The sequence below is a fragment of the Caloenas nicobarica genome, chromosome 1 (assembly GCF_036013445.1).
Source record: "Caloenas nicobarica isolate bCalNic1 chromosome 1, bCalNic1.hap1, whole genome shotgun sequence".
Taxonomy (NCBI): domain Eukaryota; kingdom Metazoa; phylum Chordata; class Aves; order Columbiformes; family Columbidae; genus Caloenas; species Caloenas nicobarica.
The window spans coordinates 201,222,068-201,245,707 of NC_088245.1; the positions used below are offsets into that span (position 1 = coordinate 201,222,068).

Consider the following 23,640-nt stretch of genomic DNA (forward strand, 5'->3'; position numbering starts at 1 on the left):
CTGCCTCCCTCTTTCCTACTGCTCACTAAGAGACTGCTGGACTAAGGTAACACATATATATCAGGGGAATAGCTAAAATAACATTTTGCAATTTTGGGGGCCCATCCATTGCAGCATCACAAGACATTGCACAGCCTTTAATGTGCAAACTTCCACGGCTTGGCAGATGAGAGATCCAGGACGCAGCACTCCGGGCAGAGGAGCTAACGCGATGACTTGCTGCTGCCAGACTGGAGTTGTGCTCTCGCCTTCCCACTCCTCCTCCCCTCCCCACTCAGCTTTGTCACGTATCCCGCACATTCTTGTTCCAGCTCTGGCACCACCGAGCCCTTCGGTGAGCATCTCTGCCTGGGGAAGCCTGCTGTTCTGCTGCGTTGGTCAGTTAAAGCAGTTTGAGGTTAATAGATCATCAGCACTGGCACAAGCGTGAAGACTTGGCTGGGGGAAGGACTTCTCCCTTGACTTTTTAGGGTGTATTGCAGGATCACACAGAATCACAGAATGTTAGGGATTGGAAAGGACCTGGAAAGATCATCTAGTCCAATCCCCCTGCCAGAGCAGGAACACCCAGATGAGGTTACACAGGAAGGTGTCCAGGCGAGTTTTGAATGTCTCCAGAGAAAGAGACTCCACAACCTCCCTGGGCAGCCTGTTCCAGTGTCTGTCACCCTCACTGAGAAGAAGTTTCTTCTCATATTTAAGCGGAACCTCCTGTGTTACAGTTTGTATCCATTGCCCCTTGTCCTATCATTGGTTGTCACCGAGAAGAGCCTGGCTCCATCCTCATGCCACTCACCCTTTACATATTTATAAACATTAATGAGGTCACCCCTCAGTCTCCTCCAGGCTAGAGAGACCCAGCTCCCTCAGCCTTTCCTCATCATACGAAACTCTGGCCTCAAGCAGAGATGGTGAAAGCCAATGCCTGCCCAGTGAGCTGGTCATGGAGCCTGAAGAACTGAGAACATCCTTGGGCATAAAAGCCACTTTTTGTAGGGCTTCTACAATGGGTGTGAATTCCTGAACCACATCCCGCATCAAGTGAAAGGCTCCACTGCTTGTGTAAATTGTTTCAGCTTTACATGGTTTTCTGCCCAGCTGAAATCATTATCCCAGTTAAGGACCTGGCTCTGCAAACCTCTTCCTGGTTATTCAGGTGGTTCTGAGGAAGGTCCAAATACAACAATTTATCTTCAAATCTCCAATTATGTGAATGGACAGAAAGAGTTCTATAATTTTAAGGTTTATAATGTAATTCTAGAAAGAATTACATAAAAGAAAAGACAGAAAACTAATCTTCCTTTTTTATTACTAAGGTACAAGGAAATTATAACCAAGGCTCTGTTCTGGCTCCAGCTGTGCAAAGCCCCAGCCCACAGTCCAGATCCAGTTACTCATCCATGTCCCCAGCTACAGCTGATTCAGATACAGCAGCGTAACTACTCCTGCGCTTACTCCAACTTGTTTCAGTCAAAAGGACGTGGATTAACTTAACCTGTAAGTAGGAGCCTGCTGCTAAACCCACCCTTTTCAGCTAAAGCAGCACTGCAGGAGCAATAAGAGCGTTCAGCAAAACTGCCTCCAGAGCAGAATGTTAAAGCAACCAAAATTACAACAAAGGAATCAGTGGGAGAAAGTTTCAGTATGTCAGCTTATGCCTGAATGATCAGAATGAAAGATCGGTTTAAAGGGCATTTCTGCAGAATGTACTATAAACTGTTTAAATTTCAGCTTCAATACTTGAAGAAAATCATTTTCCACCACACCAAACGCTTTTACAGATTACGCAGAGAAATGCTGAGGAGGAAAAAAAAATAACACAAGATGGCAGCAAAGCTGAATTTATCAGAAATCAAAAAAACAGCAGGAAAAAAACCCTGAGAAAAATCTGAACGCATTTTAGTTAAAGTACTGCTCAGGTATTCTGGCAGTTGTGCACTGCAGAGGATCCAGCCTTGAGGTTCTCTTGGTCGAATACATTCTGAGCAGTTAAAAAAATAGGAATAAAAGTAAAAATATGCTTATTATATGCAAGTCTTAGACCAGCTTATTCAAGTTCTGTATTGAAAAAAATGACACTGAGGATGGTATTTGCTCCTATGTATGTGTCAGTAGTGGTGGAAGAACAGACACCAGAAAACACCACGTACCCAGTGGGCCCACTTCCAGTGGGACAGGTACAGCCACAGCCCTGCATGGAGAAGATCTAAAAGCCAAGGACTTCTGCGCTTGGCTTATGTTCCCAGTGGGTTTCTCTTGTTGCTGGTGTTACAAGTGGCACTGCTGCTAAAGGCAGGCTCATAATTTTAAAAAGATTTGTATTAAATAATAAAGAAAATAAAACCAGCCCTTTTCTTGTTTCAAAAAATATTTTCAGAATGTATTTCAAAGTGGTCTTCATGCGTAAAGAGGTGGTTTGTTTCACCAGACCTCACATACAATGCCTGATGTGTTCATATCAACAATTTTTCATTTCAATAAGTGCCTTATAGTTACTTCAGTCTGACTATCTAATCAGTCACAAAGCAAGGTCTGAATTCCGTAATACAATGCTACTCACTACCCCAGCACCGCGAGGATTTCAACACAGAACCTGAAACAAAATCCAGCTATTTCTTGAGACTTTATTTATTTTTATGTAGGGCTGGTGACCTCAAGACTGCCTGGTCATTTCATTCTCACAGGAAGAAGACCGTACTTAGGTTTCGGATAGGGGAGGAATTTAACCTTTGGCCTGCAGCACATCAGCCAGAAGTCCCTGTCTCCCTGGTTTCATTTTATTTATAAGTAGATAGCACCAGAAGGTACTTATCCATCAGATTAAAGTGAATGCAGTTAATAATGTAGAAAATCCAAAGAAGAGGAAATTGAGTTTAACACCCCCAGTCAAGTGTCATGGAACTGCATGCAATTACAGGCAGGGTTTGTTGGTTGTTTTACTTTTTTTTTTTTCTTTAAATAAACACATCTGGGCTTTCATGACATTTAACGGACCACCCTCACATTTCAGATAGTTTACTGCTTATGAGCTCCGTGCCCGGATTCCTACAGGCCAAGGAAACCCTGGCATTGCTGAGGGACAAAGCAGAGCTCTAGGAATGAATTTGTGTTTCTCCTAGCAACCGTAACATCCTCAGAAAGTTGCGTTGGTTTGGACTAGCTTCTCCGCGCCCATAAGGACAAAGCTAAGAACAGAGACTGTTGTGCCTCACTTTGTTGTGTTGTTTAACTTCCTTTAAATTTTAACACTGACTTGTCCTTGAGAAAAAGTTTAAATTTATGATCTTTATGAAAAATAGGCAGCTGTCAGTTACTCACATTCTAGTACATGTTAGCAGCTCCTTGAGACAAGATGCAGAGAACAGCAGAGAAATCCAGGGCCTGAGGAACAGCTGCAAAAGTCTACTCTAAATATTGTAATCCCCTATCCAGAGTATGAGTCATTAACATTTTGTATCTTAAAATCTCTCCCCATTCTCCTCCAGGAAGGAACATTCTCCGCTCTTACAGACTTCTAGCGTCCTACTGCTCCAGGTGTAACCCACCCAGCATTTTTGCTCGGCTGCTTCTCCCACTCTGGCTCCCAGACCATCCCTATCTTTTGACGCAGAGAAACTGAAGGTTTCGGAAGGAGCTCCAGCAGACCATGTGCTTTTCAAGTTCGATTCCTATGTCACGAACTTACCCTTCTTTCACATGGGCATCACAGTTTCCTCTTTCACTGCACTAACAGCCTTTCTTTTATTTTGTTAAACTCACCTTCGAAGAGTCTATTAGTAACACATCAGTCTGTGAATCATACAGAGATGTGACACTGAGCTGATAAATCAGAGACACAACCAGCACAAGCACTAAAAGGCACCACAATGAGCAGAGCTCCTGAGGAGGAATGTCTACATAGACACACGGCCAAGCACCTCCCAGCATCTGAGTGTCCATAGAACACACAGCGGAAAATGAATAATATGGCAAATCTTTTGAAAGGTGATTTTGAAGTGTTAGGCTTTGTCCTCATCTACTTGCATCTAGGAGCACATTCTCATACTTCCAACATCACTTACATAAAGTATGCATTTTTAGAAAGCCTATTTTGAAGACTTTTTTTTAACTTTGTCTTGTGGTATTGCTGATGTGTATTATAATTTACTTGGCATACTTTGCCTTATGGGTTTTAGTAAATTATTTTATTCCATCATGTTGTATGCAACAGATTAGAAACAAAAAATTAAGAATTTTAAGGGTTCAAAATTTTGTAACTGATGTTATAACTTAAGTTCCACTTACATGCAGATTGATTATAAAAAATTCACACCCAAAGCCAGAAGAAGCCGCCTACAAGAGCTATTATTACCCAGTCACCAGAGTATTTCCCATACCTGCATGTTACAAACAGCATACCAGGCTAAAATGCCTACTGATCTGACACAAGATGGCAACTGATGCACTCAAAAGTCAGTTTTACCTACTGGATGTGTACACCTGATGACAAAAATACCCAGGTCCACACGACTGAGTTTACCAGTAACCTCCCCTGCTTGCTTGCTCAGTATCAGCACTAATGAATTGAAAAATCACTCTTTCCTTTTGGTAATTCATAGCTGCTGCTATGATGGCTGACATAGCATGGGGATAGCTCCTGGCCAAAAGGATAAAGCTTAGTATCTTCAGCTACAATATATAAAATCAAATTTATTTTTCCTCTCTATCTAGCACATCGAATGAAAGACACCTTATTTTAAATATATGCAATTGGACAATAATATTTCCCAATGTACAAAGTCTTCTCAATACAGAAAGTTTCTGTGACTTTACAGGAGCATAAAGTTTCCAGAACTAGGTCGAGCCTGCTAGATTTTTCCAGGATGTGAGAGTTTTGCAGAAGCAGACAGAGAGAGACACTCTGGATTAATCTGTGACAGGTAGAAAAATGTTCTTATTTAGGAATCCGAGCAAAGTCTCAGTCTCTAAGATTTGGCAGCTGTATGCCATAAAGATAGGATTTCTGTAAGTACTGCTTGCTGAATCCAGGTTCATTAGTTTGTATCAACGTCAAACATTCACTACACAATACATTCTCATCTCATGGAAGGGAGGCATCTGAGAAGCTCTTCTTGGTGACACTGGGTGTTAGAGATGTGATTCAACCTGTTTCACAGCCAGGAATGCTGCTTCAGTTAGTTACAAGGGAGCTGGAAGATGGCGTGGAGAGAGAAAAAGTTATACTTGTCATGTTCGTCTTTCACAGCTGGTGCTCTGCGATGCTCAGCGTGCTTAATGGGAAGGGACAGGTGACACTGGGTGTCCTCTGTCCAGGGCTACAGGTACTAATGAAATCAGGCAATTGGCAAGCTACTCCTGTATGACATGAACAGTAGCAATACTCCTAATATGCCACAGAAATATGCTAGCATGTCATATCGAAGCAGCTTTTGGTACTGACTGACCCAGAAGATAGTTAAGGGTGAGAGGTGGAAACACAGTCCAGGAGAAAATCAAAGGTCTAAATATGGACTTCGAAACACAACTTCATCTTCCTCTTTTATGGTGTGTTAACATATGCTTTCTTTTATGTGCAAAGAAAACTGAAGACAAATGACTCCACCAACAAAACAAACAAATGAACAAACCCCTAACCAAACGAACAAAAAAACCCCTTACCCATCCTAAAGAACAACTGATTTTTCACTGTATTTCATGTATAACTCAGAAAAACATATGTGTACACTGCCTACATGGAGTATTTAAATCTGAAAACCAGCTCAAAATTTCAGCCATGAAACCATGGTATTAGGAAACATCCATTATGTCTTGCACAGACACAACATTACATGTTGTCCCATTAAAATGTTACGCACACTTCAAGTCAGCAGACATTTCGCTTCACAGTAGATATGATACTCTTACATCAACCTTCAATAAACATGGAAAATGCCCAAGCCAAGATCTTACTGTCTGTCTATATACAAACAACCTGCTATCACAATTTTAAAAGGGAGCAAAAACCAGATATTTTTAATTCAATTTTCAGCTTTAAGTGTGTGCATTCTAAAGAAAATGAAACACAAAACTTACAGGTTCAACAAATTCAAATTTCTTTTTCTCTTGTACTTCTTGAATTTTAAAAACATATTCTAATGATGCTTCATAAAAGTTTTGGTGTTCTCTATCAATCTGTGTATCTGCCTAAAAGACAAAATGAAATACAGACAACATTAATTTACTCTCATGATTGCTTTAAAACCAGATTTTGCCATTAACAAACTCATCTTCCATAAGATCGCTTTACAAGCTGCATGGGATTCAGTTTTCTTCCTGAAAACTAGAATACCAACTTAGAATATCTAAATGCAAGTTTAAGGAACAAACATTACGCATTTTAGCCTCATGCCTTTGTCCCGTGCCTTTTTGATTTCCTCTTCCTTTTTGCACTTTAATATTCTGCTTTTTAGGAGAGCCTGGAGAGAAAAAAAGAAAGGTGGCAGCAGGAACTCTGTCTCTGGTATATGGAAAGTTTAGAAATAGTAGAGAGTAGAAGAGTAATTAAGGAGAAAGAAAAAGATTAATATCTCTATTGAAATGTTTGAGTATCACATGCACTGAAATATATGTATTTCTCAACTTCAAATATCTTCCCAATAAGGTATTTTCTTTCTTAAATAGACTGTCTTTAACTACATCTTGCAACCAATTATTTCATAGCATGAGTCACGTGCTTTTAGAATATAAACATATTTAAGTCCTTAACCTCATAAATCAATTATTTTTCACATTTTAATTTTTGCATGCAAGAACAAGGCAATACTTGTCAGATGTGCCTGAATAATACCACCCGACATGAAGATCCAGTACCAAAACAAAGTCTTCTGCCTAAACAACTAAAGAATTAACTCTTATCAGCTGATAAAGAGTAATAGGCTTTTATCCTCAATTTAAACAAGCCATAAGAGAGGGACCTAACAGACAAGCAGTGCAGTATGTGGATGATGCCTAAAGAAGAGACACAGATTGCATTTTAATTCATCCTTCTTCATAACAAATCATTTTCTCAAGCAAATCCCTTTTGGGCTGCATTAGTATTAGGTCAAAAAGAAATTTTATCAGGTATTTGCAATGTGAGTGAAAGCAGCTCAGCTATTTTTGACGTGTGCCATTCTCTAGTTTTATTCTGGCACTAAAAATAACAAATATGGGAAAACTGGAAAAGCTAGACATGGTCTTCGCTTGCTAGCAAACTTTAAAACAGCAAACATCATAAAAGAGGCTTAGTAATTTTAACAGTAGAAATGCAAAAATGTCAGTGTTTTTCTTCAGGCAGGGCTTGGTCATCAATAACATTATATATAATTAACATCACTTTAGTTAAGGACATGGTTTGGCCACACAGGCTCTTAATAATATTGATCCCTTCCCTAGCGCAGTGCTCTAGCGCTACTTCACAGCATGGGCTTCAGTGGTATCTTTCAAATGGTTCAGCACTTAGCATTTCCTTCCCATGCCTATAAAAAACTAATCAGGAAATTAAGTACAAAACCTAATATTACAAAGCAGAAATCAAGCACTCAAAATTCCAATAAACAAGTGCTTTACCACAGAATTAATTCTGATATGTGCCACTAACGTAGTGCATTCAGTTACTGTTTTCTTTGATACTCTGTGTTAATAGTTTTATTTCACAAAACATATCACAAAGGTAATACTGCTGCAAAGCTGAACAGAAGCAGGTGCCACCACTCTGGGACATGATCCAGCAAACCCTCACTCACAGAAGTGCAGTGAATAAGCACTTGAGACAGACCTCGGCTCTCACTTTTAATTGTAAGCAAATAATAGAATCTAGTTTTAGAAATAAGCTCTTTCAGGCTTCGACTCAGAAGAAGTATTTAAACACCTAATTAAATCCATCTCTATTCTGGACAGCATTTAAGCAGATTATAGTTGTAATGATACTTAGGACAACCAAGTGCCATCTGAAATATGCATGGATTCCGAAATTAAGGTGATAATCACCACTACTGTACAAGGACTAAATAATAATTTCCAAAATACATCTTCTGTAGAAGCTTATGGATTTGTGTGAACACTGAGGATTCAGATATGTAAGAACCACTTTGAAAGTGACTAAAGTTTCAAACATTTTCACACATTTTTCTATGACTTCAAACTGCATGTAAAAACCAAAAAGATTTGATGGATATGATTCTGAGTCTCTACTTGTATGATATCTAGTTATAGGGAGTAATATTTTCATTGACGTAGGATATCGCTAAAACTTATACCAGAACTTCAGATAATCTTGGAGACTGAAGCCTTTACTCTATGCCTGAGCCTGGAACAGATTTCAGAGAAACAAAATCAGGAGTTTATTAAATTTCACATCACTCAATTCTGACCCTTTTCTGCTCCACTGTGGACTCTTGTAGGCAGTGAAAAGACAGTACGATAAAGTTTCTTTCTGATGCTAAAGGAAAAAACCTCTCGTTATCTATGTAAACTGCATAACCAGTCTTGCAGGTGCTTAAAATATCCAACACGTTTCAATTAGATGAATATATGCAATATATGTTCAGATCATCAAAATTTAGATGCCTAAAGTGCTCTCAGCTGCATTCATATGAGATAGGTAAAAAAGCCCAGTACAGTACGAGAACTACTCCTTGTATGCTTTAGCTCAAATAATGTGATGAGGTACCAAGAAACCTCAACAATTAAAAGAAACAGTGGGTTAAACAAGAAGTATTTTTCAGTGTGACAGCAGAAGTAAAAAAATGGTTTTCCCATCTCACTAAATGCATGATGGTGGCTTGAGGCAAAGACTTCCCTTCCCCTGCCCTGAAAGCTAAAGCCCCAGCCACCAGCACCGCTGGGTTCTTTGCTTGGGGTCTGGCTGCTCCAAGGAACTCTGTCCTGGACTAGGGCTACACACGGGGCTCACCCAAACCACTCTGGATGTGAATCGTAGAATAGTTTGGGTTGGGAGGACCTTCAAAGCTCATCTAGTCCAACCCCCTGCCATGAGCAGGGACATCTTCACCCAGATCAGGTTGCTCAGAGCCCCGTCCGGCCTGGCCTGGGATGTCTCCAGGGATGGGGCATCCACCACCTCTCTGGGAAGCCTGGGCCAGGGTTTCATCACCCTCACTGTAGAAAATTTCTTCCTCGTGTCTAGCCTGAATCTCCTCTCCTTTAGTTTAAAACCATCACCCCTTGTCCTGTCGTAACAGGCCCTGCTAAAAAGTCTGTCCCCATGTTTGTTATAGGCCACTTTTAAGCCAAGAGTTACCACTTGGATTTCAGGCTGGGAATTGGTGCTTGGCCTCATTTTATTTACGATACGGATAGAGGCCAGAAGTCTCCCCAGTTAACATTTTTGATACTAATTTGCTATTGTACTTCTACTTATGGTAGGTGTGTGCTGCTGATTCAGCACACCTATAGCTGCACAAAACTGGGGAAGACAGAAATAAGCAACGCCCCAGATGCTTTACAAGTAAGACATCCAGAAAATCAAAAAAACTTCAGCCTCAGTTATAAGATTTTTAAATCCAGAGATGTCACTTAAGGACACAGTGGAAAAATTCATGCGGTTTTCCATTAGTTTATATACTTGAGCCAAATCCATTGTTATTCTACCACAGTTTATTAGATTCACAGTTGTTACTTTTCATTTCAGTTGCTGTTTTTAGACTGTAATTATTCTCATGTCTCAAGAGTAAAATATTTCATTTAATATATTTTAGTTCTATTCTAGAGAATATTGGTGCTTAAGTTCACTTTTCCACATTTTGATAAGAGTTTTTTTTTCTCAGCTGGTGCTTAGCATCTAACAGAAGTGCTTCTTCATTAATATACACGATATTTAGGAAAAGTGAAAGCTGTACATATAAAACTTGGGCATACAGGTGGAACAATTAACCCATGCTACATAACTAATGCCTTATCTAGCCTGATTATTATATGGACAGCAATGGTAATTCAGGAGTATAAACAGTATTACAAATTTTGAATTGCTAAGCCTCATTTAATTCGAATTATACTACTACTGGTAAACATGAAAAAAAAAATCCTGCATTATCTGACTGAGCGATGGTCATATCTTCTGTGAAAACTCCTTCTGCAAACTAATCCTTATGATCTAAGAGTCACTGTGAGAACAGTAATCCCATCAAAATAATTTGTAATTACTTCTGGCACAAATCCCAAAGTGTCATTGACATCAAATTGCTGAGTTTACTGTAATTTGCCTCGAAGACAATTTATAATTATTTCTACCAGCATACTGAAAAGCCCTGGAGTCCTCCTGTTAAACTAGAAGTGGTGTGGTTTTGTTTTTGTTGGTTTTGTTTGGTTTGTGCAACAGAAAAGAATTAGCCATACAGACTCTTCAAAGCTGAAGTCGTGGATACAATTTCAGAGCATGATGCTCCAATCTCAGAATAAGGTGAAAAAGAGGGGAAAAAAAGACACAAAAAAGGACCATTAAAGTGACCTCAGTTCAGTCTCACAGATTAAAATTTATGTGAAACAGAAGCATAATTTAATCAAGTAATAAATTAAACAGCAAAAAAAGCAATTAATTATTTGTCTTTTAAATATTCCACATATACCTTATAAAACTAACATTTTTATTGTAGTAATATAATTCTGTTGTTGCAACCAATAAACATGAACTCTACCTAAAGTACACAAAACTGGACAAGCAGAACATTTCCTTGTTAAAATATATAACTCTTACTAGGGTTATAATCCCACTGAAGAATTCACATTCACAACAAGTGTGACTCAAGTAATCAGTGCACTTTCACATTAACGAAATACAGCATGTCTTGAAGAGAACCACTTTGCTATCATGATCTCTACGCCAATGTGAAACTGGGTAAGAACGTGTTTAGTGCTTACGTCTTGCAAATGAGATTCTTTCTTCTTTGCCGATAAATTTAAGTGCTTCTCTAGGATGGAATAATATTTCTCACTTTCCTTGTCAAATTTCTTCTTCCCATCCTGAAAAACAAAATATTGCCAAGTAAAGTATTTGACTAAATATCCCAGGTAACTTAAATGAAGAGAAATAATAGGTGCCAAAATAGGCCTGGATATAAAGCCATTTTTGTTGGTTTTGATGTTTTTAGGGTTTAAATCTGAATTGGGCCTGAAGACAGAAGAAGGAGTGATTCAATTATTCAATACAATATTAAGCAGGATTTTTTCCCCATAAGTAATAAACCTATACAACAGACTCAAATAGTTGCCCATAATAAATATACATGAGGTTTTGTGTAGGTGGTATCTTGCAGACATTTAATGCAAACTAGTCTTTTCCAAATTTTATAAATGTATCTACCTGTCACACTGTCTTTGCTGAATAAAAACATTATGGAAGAGGAAGATGAGTATAATAAATTTTATGATATAGGCCTCTTCCTTGCATTTAAGACTTATATATGCTTATTTTCCACCCACATTCTTAAAATATGAGGATGATGGAAAAGAACATACGTGGTTGCAAAAGGAAATTGGTCCAAAAGTCTGTTTCCAATAATGTTTTGATGTGTCTGAATATTTAAGCTTGTCTTATTGAGAAGAGTTATCCTGCTTTTTTTCCTTTCTCACTCCTCTTAAGTTTTTCCCATCATGTGCAGATAATCCTCACACTTCTACTGTAAAACTACTGTAATACATGATAATACAAAAGAAAACTACTGCTATGAGTAGATTAAGGAACATCGTATTTTCTGTGATCTAATTTAAAATTTATACTTCAACTTTTAAAAATAGGATATTCTGAAATTTAATTCTGAAATTTAAGAAAAAGCAAGCTTTCTCACAAGCTTTTCCATCTTTCAAGAAGTGCCAAATTTTAGGAAACACCAGAAGGGATTAAAGTAAATATCCCAGCAGAGTATTATTAATGATAAAAATGTAATTTTTAATTATAAAATTGTATATCCCTCAATTAAGAACAACCTCCTGCCAGCGACCTTTACAATCTTACGTAAGTCCTAATGATTCTTTCTAATGACTAACGAGTTGAATACTTTGAGAAAACAAAGAAAGCTGAAGACCAGCAGTCCTACTTACACATGTGCAAAAGCTATTAATGGCGGAAAAACTAGTTACTGGACATAATGCAGTAACATCAGGTCATCTTCAGAACTGTAGTGATTATTTTCCTGACTCCTTTCTCCCTGGAAATTGTAGCACCACCCTGTTTTTCTTTGTCATATCATGGGAAAGTCAGGTCAGTCAGAGAAATAAGAAACAGAAGGAAGAATTTAATGCTATGAATGAAAGCTTATCAACTAGCTGTAACAACAGACTACTTACTGATTAGCGCCAGTGACTAAAGTTCACAATGGTAATTATACTAGATTATAAAATACATCATATACTTTTTATCCTGCAGAAAGTTCAAATATATTTAGTATGAAAAATATGCACAATTTAATGCTCTCATTACCTCGTAATAGAAATATCTTCAAAAGACAGAGGGAAAAGCGGGTATTTGACCCAACAAAATATTAATTAACAATACAGAAAAATTCCCAATACTATTCTTTATTTAATTGCAGCTATGCAGATATAAGGAAAAAAAAAAGCAAAAAGAAAAAGGAAAAAAGAAAAAAAGAAAAGCTTGTATTTTGCCTAGCAAGGGAAAAAGAAGGTATACCAATTATCTTCCAAAATCTTTCCCAAAGACATTCTTAAAAGAGAGAAGGCAGAAGGCAGGACTCACCAAATGACTTATCAGCCAATAAATAAACTTCCCTGGGACTGAAATAACACGTTGGTTCCACAGCCCCAGTTTTCCTGGGGAATACTCAAGTGACGGGTCTTTGTGATCAAGCAAGAGCAACCTGAGTATCTCAACATCTTCTTTGGTCACACACAGAAACCAAGTTCAGTTGATCATACACCACAGATAAGCTTCTTTTGAATAAAAGGTGCAGTTAGTTGCATACTGTGTTATCTTCTCAGACAATTATGTTAAGGTGCTGGACTAAAAAATGAACTGGATTATTTTAAAATCCAAGAGACACAGGTGGTAATGTCACCAACTTGAGGAAACCCTCATGTCAAGGGCAAACTCAACTGATGCAATGAAAAATGCAAAGATAATTACTTTTTTTTTTTTTCCCCACGTCACTGAAAGCTGGGACAGGAATCTGCCTGATTACAATATTGAAGCCTTTGCTCACAAGCTGCTGGAGCTCAGTGGTGGATACCCTGTCCAGGAGAGGCCTGGGTGCAGGTGACATTTGCTGCACACCTGGGTTTGACATTGTGCTTGCATTTCTGCCTCAGAGACTGGACCAAAGGAACGAGATGAGAAGTCACGGGCAAAGCTCCTGCAGGATTACATGTGTCAGACCAGGAATCACCCAGTCCAGCTGGGTCAGCACCGATTCCTTCCCTAATAGATTTAGGATACAAGCAGTAGATATTCCTCTTGCCTCACGAACTCAGAGTCAAGCTGATATACAGAAAATGGATAAGTCCAGTCAGGCACTTGAGCTCACATTAACATATTAACACAACCTCTACCAACAAGACCTGGAAAAGTGTCTGAAGTCTAAGCTGCTTGGTGAGAATCAAAGTCAAAGGTGTGAAAACAGAACCCGGCCACCCGAAATGGCTCCTGTTCTACCATACCGCAGGTCAAATGCATGTGAATGCCAAGGGGAATCCCTTCACACATTTAATGCTATTCCCAGCGCACCAAATCCAGCTGCTTATATTTTGTGCTGACATCTACAAGGTTCACAAAGATCTTCATGGTACCATCTGTGAAGACACGCAGAATTTAAAGGCTCCTGGTCTTCTGCTAGCACTGCTGGCCACCATTTAGACTGTATCTCTCTGCTATAACAGTCGTCTGCTCAACCACCACCTTTACAGTGTTTACACCAGCTAAATGACAGAGAAAATATCAATCTAGGGCTTCCTTGACATGAGAACAGCTTCTAGTCTGAGCACAGTGTTTCCAGGGGCAGCACATCCTAACTGCTTCTTCATTTTTTAACAAAACAAAATGTCTCCCGTCAAAGCTGCAAGTAGACAATGTGTGGGGAATAAATAGAAGTAGACTGAGAATAAAGATTACTTGGCAGTCTTGATTGCGTTAGTGTCTTACTTTGGTAATACTTCTGGGAACAAGGGTGCAGTGCCAGCAGGACAGTGTTTCTGGCACTGTACTAATCCCTCAGGCATGTTTATGGGAAAAGTCTAAAAAAACTCTGGCTCCAACAGGTGAGTGAGTCCCCTTCGCATGAAATGTCTTCTGTTATGCCAGTAAAAAACACATATTTGAATGTACTGAAGCGTCTGAAAACTGTTTACTTCATAAAAATTAACAAAAAAAGATACACTCAGGAGCAGGTGATTCATTTTCTGGAAGAGAAGAACCACGGCAGTTTATGCCAAGTTTGCTCTCACCTCGCACACTCAGCCGGTGACTCACAGCACAGGCGCATCCTAAGTGGAGTCACAGACAGATCTCACTCCAGCTTTAGCCTGTTCTGCAACCCCTAAAACACTCTGTGCCCACGAGACTGACAGTACTACTTTTCCACAAGCCAGTGGAAGTTTCCATGCAAAACTATCTCCTCAAAGGTTAGGAGACAGAGGATTGCTTCTGCCTCTAGATTCCACTTTGGATCAAACCCCAAGGAGAAAAGAGATGTGGCCGGATAAGAAAGCCCATGCTGTACTGTTACCAGAACAGACAGCACCAGCCACGACACAAGGCACGAGGTACGTGGCCATTAGAAGACACTGTTCCCGACCTCTGGGCTATGTCTCTTGCTCCCTGCAGCCTCCGGTCACCTTTCTTCCTCACATGACCTTCCTGCAAGTAATCCTCATCCTTTCTCTTTGCCCTGGAAACTCATCAATCATTTCTGTCAAAGTACCACCTAGAGCTTTAACTTTTTAAACTTCAGGCTTTAAATTAAAGCTGCTGGAGAAGGTGAACCTCAATCCATTCCACTCCTACCAGTCTGATGCAGTGGGCTGGTGGTTTTTGTTTGGTTTTAATAAAGTTGAAATTATCATAGGCATCTGAGACCACAGACTGCATTGTGATAGATGTCTGGATGGGGGGATTTCTTTTTGGTAGACATTTTGATTTGTTATGTGCATGGTCACTGTTCAAGATAAGGCCAAAAGACATTTTCCAAAAGGAAAGGTGAAAACGGGATGTAAAACTCCTTCCCTCCTCCCAATCAGAATTCGACATATCATGAGGTGATAGTGTCTCTCCAAATCTGTGAGAAAGCTAGGAGGTTAATGGGCATTGCTTATGTATTGTTAGCAAATAACATTAAGTGGAACAAAGTTATGGTATAGTTTATAAAGAAATGATAGATGCTTAATATAAAATAGGGTTAATATAGTCATAAATTATGACTTATATTACTCATAACTGCTAGTGAAAACACTTCCAAATTGAAGCTGAATGCATCATGTAGAAAATTAAATGTCCTAACGCTATATATCTTTAAATCATTCATTTACTAAAAACCAACAACCATATGCCAACCACGAATATCCAGAAAAGAATATGGTGTAACACAAATAATTATAGTAAAAAGAACATATTGCAACTATGAAGTATAACAAGGCAATAAACTGGGAATACAAGAATGTTTAGCAGCATTAAAGCCATGAAGACAGCTATTAAAAACTGTCAGTTTAAAAAATAACCTCAATTAAAATCAGGTAAGAGATGCATAAAACTAAAAACTTACTTTAAACAACCTGAAACTAATTTAAGTTTAGGATGGAGTTGACATCTGTGTAAACCACTAAATAAACCTTCAAGAGATAATTTACTTTCAGGTTCATAAAATTCTGAAGAAAATTTTCTTTTCCCTGTGTAATGTCTTGACAGATCCAAATATCAGATACTTTCAAAAGCATTTCCTGTTACAGAAGAATCCTACGGCCATTTCCTAATACTTCCCTATTTAATTCCATCAGATGTGTGCAGACAGAGGGTGCTTACCAGTAGAGATTAAAAAATTGCAGAAAATTTTCACTGTTTCTATGAGATCTAAAATTCTGTTCAAATTAAGGAGCAGTTACTATTAAATGAACAAATGTGTTCATAGAACGCCATTTGTTTCTCTCAAAAATATTCTCTCTTGCAATGGAAAAAAATATTGAAAGTTCCCAGCGCTGCTGTGAAAAGACATGCAAACCTGCCAGCACTGGCAGGTCGCAAAGCAGGACACGTTCGACTCCCTGTTATTCAGCTGCAGAGCTGTCTCGAGTTGATTTGGCACTTGCTGATTCCAGGAGTAGCTGCTAGATGTCTGGGAATCTGTTAAATCGCTGCCCAAACAGCAGGACTGGTGAGTCTACACACGTAATCTAGTTTTGTTGTTTTTACTGTCTACTAAACATGAAGTATTTTTGCTGGAATATCTTACTTAGGATACCAGTGTGTTACTGCTTAAATAATATGAAGAAGCCCCCTACAACAGCAGAAACCAAATTTTTAAACTCTTCTCTGAAGCAGGTTTAGGATAGCTTTCCGAAGCTGAACAGTAAAAGGGTGTCTTGCTCCTGTACAGAAGATTGTGACTTTATTTTAAAAAGAAACTTACCCATGCACTTTAGGAATTTAGAAAGAAGCTTGAATTAACTCCGTATACTTCATCAAAATTCATACGGAATAAACTGCCCACGTCATAAGCAATGCAGATATTTGTTAGAAATCAATATAGCTATATGCGCTGAGTAGAAAGTAAACGACAAAAAAAAAAGATACAACCTAATTCTAAGTTATCACTTACATGACAAAAGGACAGAAGCTCACTCACATCAGCAATAACACATGTTGAGATTTAGAATATTCAATATGCTGAAGTTACTGAGCTGGCAACACTATCCACGTAAACCTGTTAACATTAGTGCTTACAAAATCAGTTGGGAGATGAGAGCTTGTCTGCAAAAGTAGAAAGTAGTTCTATATATACATTTTTTTTTCCTCATTATCTAGTTCCACTACAAGCTTACAGAGTTTCCTAAAGTTCATTAAAAAGAAATGAAAAACACAATGTTTTTTATGGTTTGTTCTTCATTTCAACATGCACCAAATTCAGCTCAGTTCAGATGACAAAATGCGGCAAACATAAAGAAAAGGAGGTTTACAGGAAAAGACACACCTACCAGCATTGCATGAGTCTGTGGGTTGCAGCCAACTCTTTGATGCAAACAGTGCCTCACACCCACCACGCGGACAGCAGAAAAGCAACACTGACAATGGGTGATACTGAAGTGGGCTGGTCTTACTCATGGGGAACAGGCAGCTCCAATTTTTACCTTATCTTCTACATCAGCACCTGGACTAAGCAGGGACAAATCTCAGCTTCATCCATGTGTAGACATCTAGAAGTTGGCCTTTCAAGTTCAGTAGTCATACCAACCTGTTATCCAGTGCAGTGCCAACACTGAAAAAAGGTTTGTTTTTCTTGATTCTCTGGTTCTCATACTAAGGACAGAGAAGACAGACTTGGCTCTACAAGTACTAATGTAAGTGCACAGAAATACTAAAGATACAGTGTCCAGCTACGTGGAGTGCAAGCACAGCACAGGGTCGCTACAGGCACGACACCATTTGTAGCATCATCTTTGCACTTGACAGCAAGGTTCGGGTTCATCCTAACAGTCAGGGTGGTGAACTTCTCAACTACAAAAAAGAACATCCAGTTTTTAAAACTGTATTACACTAGTCAACAACTTCCCTTGGTTTCCACTGCTGCCCCTTTCCTGCCATTGCTGCTTCTCTCTGTCCGTTCCTCTGTCTCCCTAAGAGGCCACCACCCATTCCCCGAGCATTCCCCGTCAGCTTCCCCCACCTGATGCTGCTGCTCTCCTCGCCCACATTCCTCCCAGCAGCACTGGCTTTTTCCTTCTTCCCCCTATGGGGGACACACAGCCACTTCGGGTTCTCCACGCCTCCTTTCTATGCTAGATTCCCTCCCAAACGAGGTGTATTTCAGTAATGTCTCGGTGCGCCAGTAAACTAAAATGTGCATGATGAGGCCATTTCAGCAACATGGTTACCAAATATCTTCTTCCCTTTGTGCACTTAAAGGAAAGAAAATGCAAAAAAAGCTGCAAAGAATATAATGTCATTCAAATAAAGCAGTTCCGAGAGATTAGCTTATAACGTCACATACTCACTGCTTTATTTTAAAAGCAGAAGATAAACATATCTCTTCCTTAAGTAGTAGTATCTTTTTAAAGATACCCTGGGAATCTCTCTCTCATCTATGCCAAGCAGTCAGAGACATCCCCGATTTCAGCGTGCCAGCAGCACGTCCAGCACAGCTCAGGGTCCCACACCACCTTCCACGTCATCGCAGCGGGACCGCAACGCTGACCTGAGGAAGCACTTGAGGCGTGCTATGAGAAAGTTTTTAGATTAATACACAGAACTGGAAGCTGTGCTGTTTACAGATAGAGAAGGGGAAAAAAAAAGGAAACAGTCTGGGGTTAATGTCAGAAGTGATTTCGTTTTATTTTGAAAGCATCTATTTTCAGAGTCCCTCTAACAACACTGATAAAGGAACACAAACTATCACTTTGGGGTGAAGAGTCATGCCTCCCCAGTGGCATTGTTAAGCTCAACCCACGTTCTCAGTTCACTTCTTATGGAGGGATGATCTTCTCATCAAAACAACCATCTGAGACCATCCCTTCTTGGCAAGCTCCACAGGAACAAATGGTTCTGTGGTGGCTACTGTAGCCTGAAAGATCCTGAAATAATGAAGGTGTTCCATCTGCCAGAAAGATGGGGCTCTTCGTGCTCCTGTATCTACACCAAGACACATTAAACTTTCAAGTAATGATGCCCATCTTTTTTTACAGTACAGAAGTGATACTTGCCAACTACCATCACCCACAACACCTTGGAATAGAGCTATTATGTTTTATACTTGCCGTGCAAAAAGCAAAATTGCTACAATGGTAAGAGAGTTCAAGTTTGTATGTTCCCAGGCCCCTGCAGAACCTGCTGCATAGATCGAACAAGATACCAGACAAAGGGAAACCTATGGTTGTACAGCCAAGTGTCTCAATCAAATTGTTTTCTATTTAGAATGGAAAATGCAACTCTGCCACAGGTGTGGAATAATCACCCATAGACTCAGCATCATCTGAGTAATGCCCAAACATAATACGTCTATTTTTATGCTCTTATCTTAAATACACTACAGAAAAAAGGGAAGCAATGGAGAAAAAGAATAAGATTCACAGATTAATTTATGCCCATGTAAAAAGCCTCCTGATTTATGTAAGTATTACGTGTTTGGTACAGCTGTGGGACTACGCAACATCCATGAGCACACCTCTAAAGTAACCCCTGCAGGGTAAGAGAATGCAACTGCCTTTCTGAAAACATTATGAATTTGGTTTGATAAAGATGGCAAAATTCAGAGTGGAGTCCTCTTTTGAGCCTGGGGAAGCAGGGAAATAGATGCCTTTGACTAGCTGGATGGAGACCGAGACCTTGTGCAGGGGGCAAAAGACTAAACTCTCTGCTTCCCCCACGTCATGTCCTGCTCTGTGCCACGGGCAATCACTTTCTATATCTCTCTTAAGCCCTCCTTGAGATTCTTGAAGAGTCTCATCAACAACCTTGAGCCCTGTTTTTCAGGTGTGGAATGTAATCCTCTCCATGCAGTGGCCGAGAGCAAGGCTAGAAAGGACATAATAGATGAGTAGGGCTTCTGAGAATAGTTGCCAAATCTCTGGTGCTGCAAAGTACCCAACAAGAAGTTCAGTTCCCCTGTGAACTGGAAATTAAGTCTGGAGGTGAACGTCCTTGCTCATAGTTTGTTCCTGGCTCAGGAGCCCAGCAGGTTCGAGCAGCTGCGTAGGGTCCAGACGCAGTGTCCCTGAACCCCTCCTGTGACACAGGTGACACTGAGCCAATTTAAATTAGCAAGAAAAAAGCCTTAATTTAATTTGCAATTGCGCACTTGCATTTTTATGTTCTTCTGTTGTTGTCCACTTGACGGACTGATACTCGCTACCTAAGTTTTTATTTTTCTGGTTTACTAACCATAGATTTTTTTTTTTAATAAATGGTTCTTTTTCCCAACATAAATACACTGTATACTGACTTCAGCAATTTCACCAATTAACACATTTATTCTAAGCCTTAATTCTTAAATGTTTTGGCAGAACACAATAAATTAGATTTCCTATTTACTATAGAGGACTAATTTATTTACCATTAATTCATATCTGTTTTCTTTGGGATGCAAATTAGAATTTTATTAAAGTGCAGAAAAAACACAGCTTCAGAAACTGGTTTTAGTCAGTCAGCCAGTTAATCATACTTACATTTTAACACAAAGAATGCATTTAACAAAATTTATGAAAACAGATTTTCTACATAATATTAACTGTTTACCAACAAACACCTGCAGTTAATGGATTGAACTGATGGTTTTTAATCACTGTGTCCACAATCTTTTAGTTATGAGATCTGAGTGTTTGCTCTTGTTTTTAAAGGAATACACTAAAAGTGAAACAAGCTTTTAGAATTGTTCCTTTTTTTTTTTTTCAGTTAACTTCCTAAAAGTTTCTCAACTTTGAACAAAAACAGTTACTGAACTGAAGTAAACTGCAATGAGAAAATAATTTTGCTGTATTTGCAGAATGACAAAAAGCCTCTGGATCCAGGTGCTCAGCCAGAGATATCTCTCAACTTAATGGTTTGGTTTTCCACAAAAAAAAATAAGACTGCCTGAAAAGATGAAGTGCGTGCATACTGGGCTCTTCACCACTATTTTTGAAACATCCCAAACATTTCACACATGGAAGTGTAAAGGAAGCAGTGGGTAGTCACACTGTAGCACTACAATTATTTTCTAATTTAATAGAGATTACCAAATTGATGCAGGTCTTACTCAGCTTCCTACTTCCATAAATTTATTTGAATAGCTATATTTTAAAGTAAAAATACATTTGATCCATTTTTTTAATACTATACATTTTCGTTAAATGCAAATTACAAATCCAAAAGTAGATAGCTGCAGCTGATAAAGCAACAATCCAGCTACTCCAAATTTTAGGATCTGGGTCAATTCACAGAAGACTCTATACATAGACACTAAAATCCAGAGGAAAAAAGCAAAAATCAGGATGAAACAACATTTTAAACAATATTTAATCTGAAGTTTTCAAATTTTCAACTCTTCTTACAACTGTCACAAACAAAATTTACCATTATAAAACCAACATTATTTTTAACATCAGTCTTCTCATTTCTCAGTTCTTGCATCTCTCAATACTAGTTTAAATATCAGATTACACAACATATTCTGCATTATTCCTCAGATAAAAGTGACCTAGGACTAACACTTTGGAATTAAATGTATTTACAAATGCAGTTTACAGCTCTTTCACAGTTCACAAGCTTAATCCAAAACCCAACAATTTATACCAGTAAAAGAAAACCTAAAGAAAATGCATACTTCTCTATCTATCAGGGATAGATCCTTAAAGACAATAGTATCTAAAGAGATTGCCACTTGAGCTTTTTATCAGTAAATTTTTGGTGTGCAGCCATAGAATCATTCCGGTTGGAAGAGACCCTCAGGATCATCGAGTCCAACCATAACAGTGACCGTCAAGCAGCCTCAGTTCCTCCAGCTCAGTCATTTCTCCTCTTTCTTCCCAATCCTCCAGCCCTCCTCCTCCTCTGCCTTGGCAATGCCCCAGCCTATGGCAACCCCAAGCTGTGTCAGCACCACCCAACTGTTCTTACCTGATCACTACTGAAAATAAAAGACCAATCTCAAATTGCCCCTTGGGATCTTCTCATCAGTAACTTCTCTCTAACCAGACAATATCTCCCATAAACAAAAACTCATTGCCCTTTCGCCATTAGCCAGTTCCTTACACAGATTTGGTTACTTATAATAATCTCCATGTAAACTAAATTATAAGCTCTCATGCAGAGTGCTTTAAAGGCCTTGCTGAAATAGAAATAGGTTTGATCCACTGCATTTTCCTGCCTACAGAATAAGTTATCTTATAAAAAACAGATCTCAGGTAATGCTGGTAGTAATAGTTTTTGGGAAACTATGTTGCATTTTAACTCAAAACATTTGGCCATCAATTATCCCGGCCTGGCCTCTACTTCTGCTGCTTCCCCTGGCCCCCTCCTCTCTAAGGTTCAGGCTGACATTAAAATATCCCAAACTAGTGGACACAGGGACCAAACCTTGAGCAACACATGCTGCTTATAATGAAACACCTTCCACCATACCTACTAGAGCAAAGTCATTCATTTTTCTCAGGAACAACAAGTGCTGTAATTTGATTAGATACCAAGGAGACTAGTTCACAAAATAGGCATGCCAGCATTTCTAACTGATCGTAGATACCAATCTAAAACTCTGCTTTGACAGCTCTCTGACAGACTTCAAAAAAATGGGGGTTTTTCTCTTTGTTTTATGCCTCTCGACTTCTGGACAATCCAAATAAAACACAGAGAGAGCGTGCCAGCCCCTGCATGCCTACATACATCATGTGCCTATAGATGTGAACATGGATGCAGGAAAATTAATCCCAGCAGTTAACATGGATTTGTTTCCCAAACAGAATGGAATTCACAGCTTCAAATGAATGAATGAAAGTAGGTAATAACAAAAAATAATCCTCCTGGCCAAAGTAAATAATTTTATGAAACAAACGGATGGAATTGTAAGGAGGAAACAAAACTCTCCTTTTAAGTCTTAAAATTGCTTCTGTTGTCTTTGATCTAAGTTGTACTGAAGGTCAATGAACATTGGAACAAATATTGCTAAATACTGTACCAAATGGATAAAAAGAAACATGAAAGTTTGGCCTTATTGTACATAACACATCACACAATGATCTCACCAAAGTCACCAGCTGGGGACTCGCAAACCACATTTACCAAATAAGGCAAAACACTTCGTGCCTGAAATCCTTTCCCAGTTACCTCACCCGGCTTTTGCTCGCGTTTCTACAATAATTGCAGAGGTCATTTTTTTAAACTCAGATGGAGTAAATCAACAGGCTATCCGATGCAAAGCTGGGTTTGTGTAGTCTCCGGAGAGAACTCAGCTTTATTTAAACTGAGTGTGTACAGAAAAGGAAGAACTGAAATATGTGCAATAAAAACAGAAGAGCGAGTAGCATAAATCCAGAAGAGCAAGTGATGCAGAATTGTGTATTGCTACTTTGATTACAAACACTAATGTTTTATGGGGAATGTTTCTCAAATTTGTTGGGGTCCTTCAGGTTTTTGAAGTGCATGTGAAGAATTGCTCTTTAATGTTATTCTTGTTACAATCCAAAACCACTTGAACTTTGCACTCTGGGTTTATGCTGCCCTTGTATTTGAAATATAGCTTTGTAACATCAACAGGACATATTTTATCCTGCATATTCTCTTTGATTTCTGCGATTATATTTTTTGCCTAAACTTGATATAGTCTTAAAGGAAAAATAAAATACTCCCGTTCTCTATATTAAACACAACAATAGGATAGTCCTAGATAGCTCATCATGGTAGTAAAAACCTTGCTAAATACTTAGTATTAAAACAAAATGGTGATTATCACAGTGAAAACTGTCATTAATTAAAAACATTTC

At 38.9% G+C, this 23,640-nt stretch overlaps 1 protein-coding gene across 1 annotated transcript in view; it reads right to left on the reverse strand.

The window, feature by feature from the left end:
* ARHGAP42 (Rho GTPase activating protein 42) overlaps positions 1-23,640 on the reverse strand; it is a 155,906-nt gene that overhangs the window by 41,651 nt on the left and 90,615 nt on the right. The window contains exons 5-6 of the mRNA XM_065638471.1: positions 10,897-10,998; positions 6,073-6,183 (exon numbers count right to left, since the gene is read on the reverse strand). Coding sequence (XP_065494543.1) covers positions 6,073-6,183; positions 10,897-10,998 — 213 coding nt within the window. The remainder of the gene's footprint in view (positions 1-6,072; positions 6,184-10,896; positions 10,999-23,640) is intronic.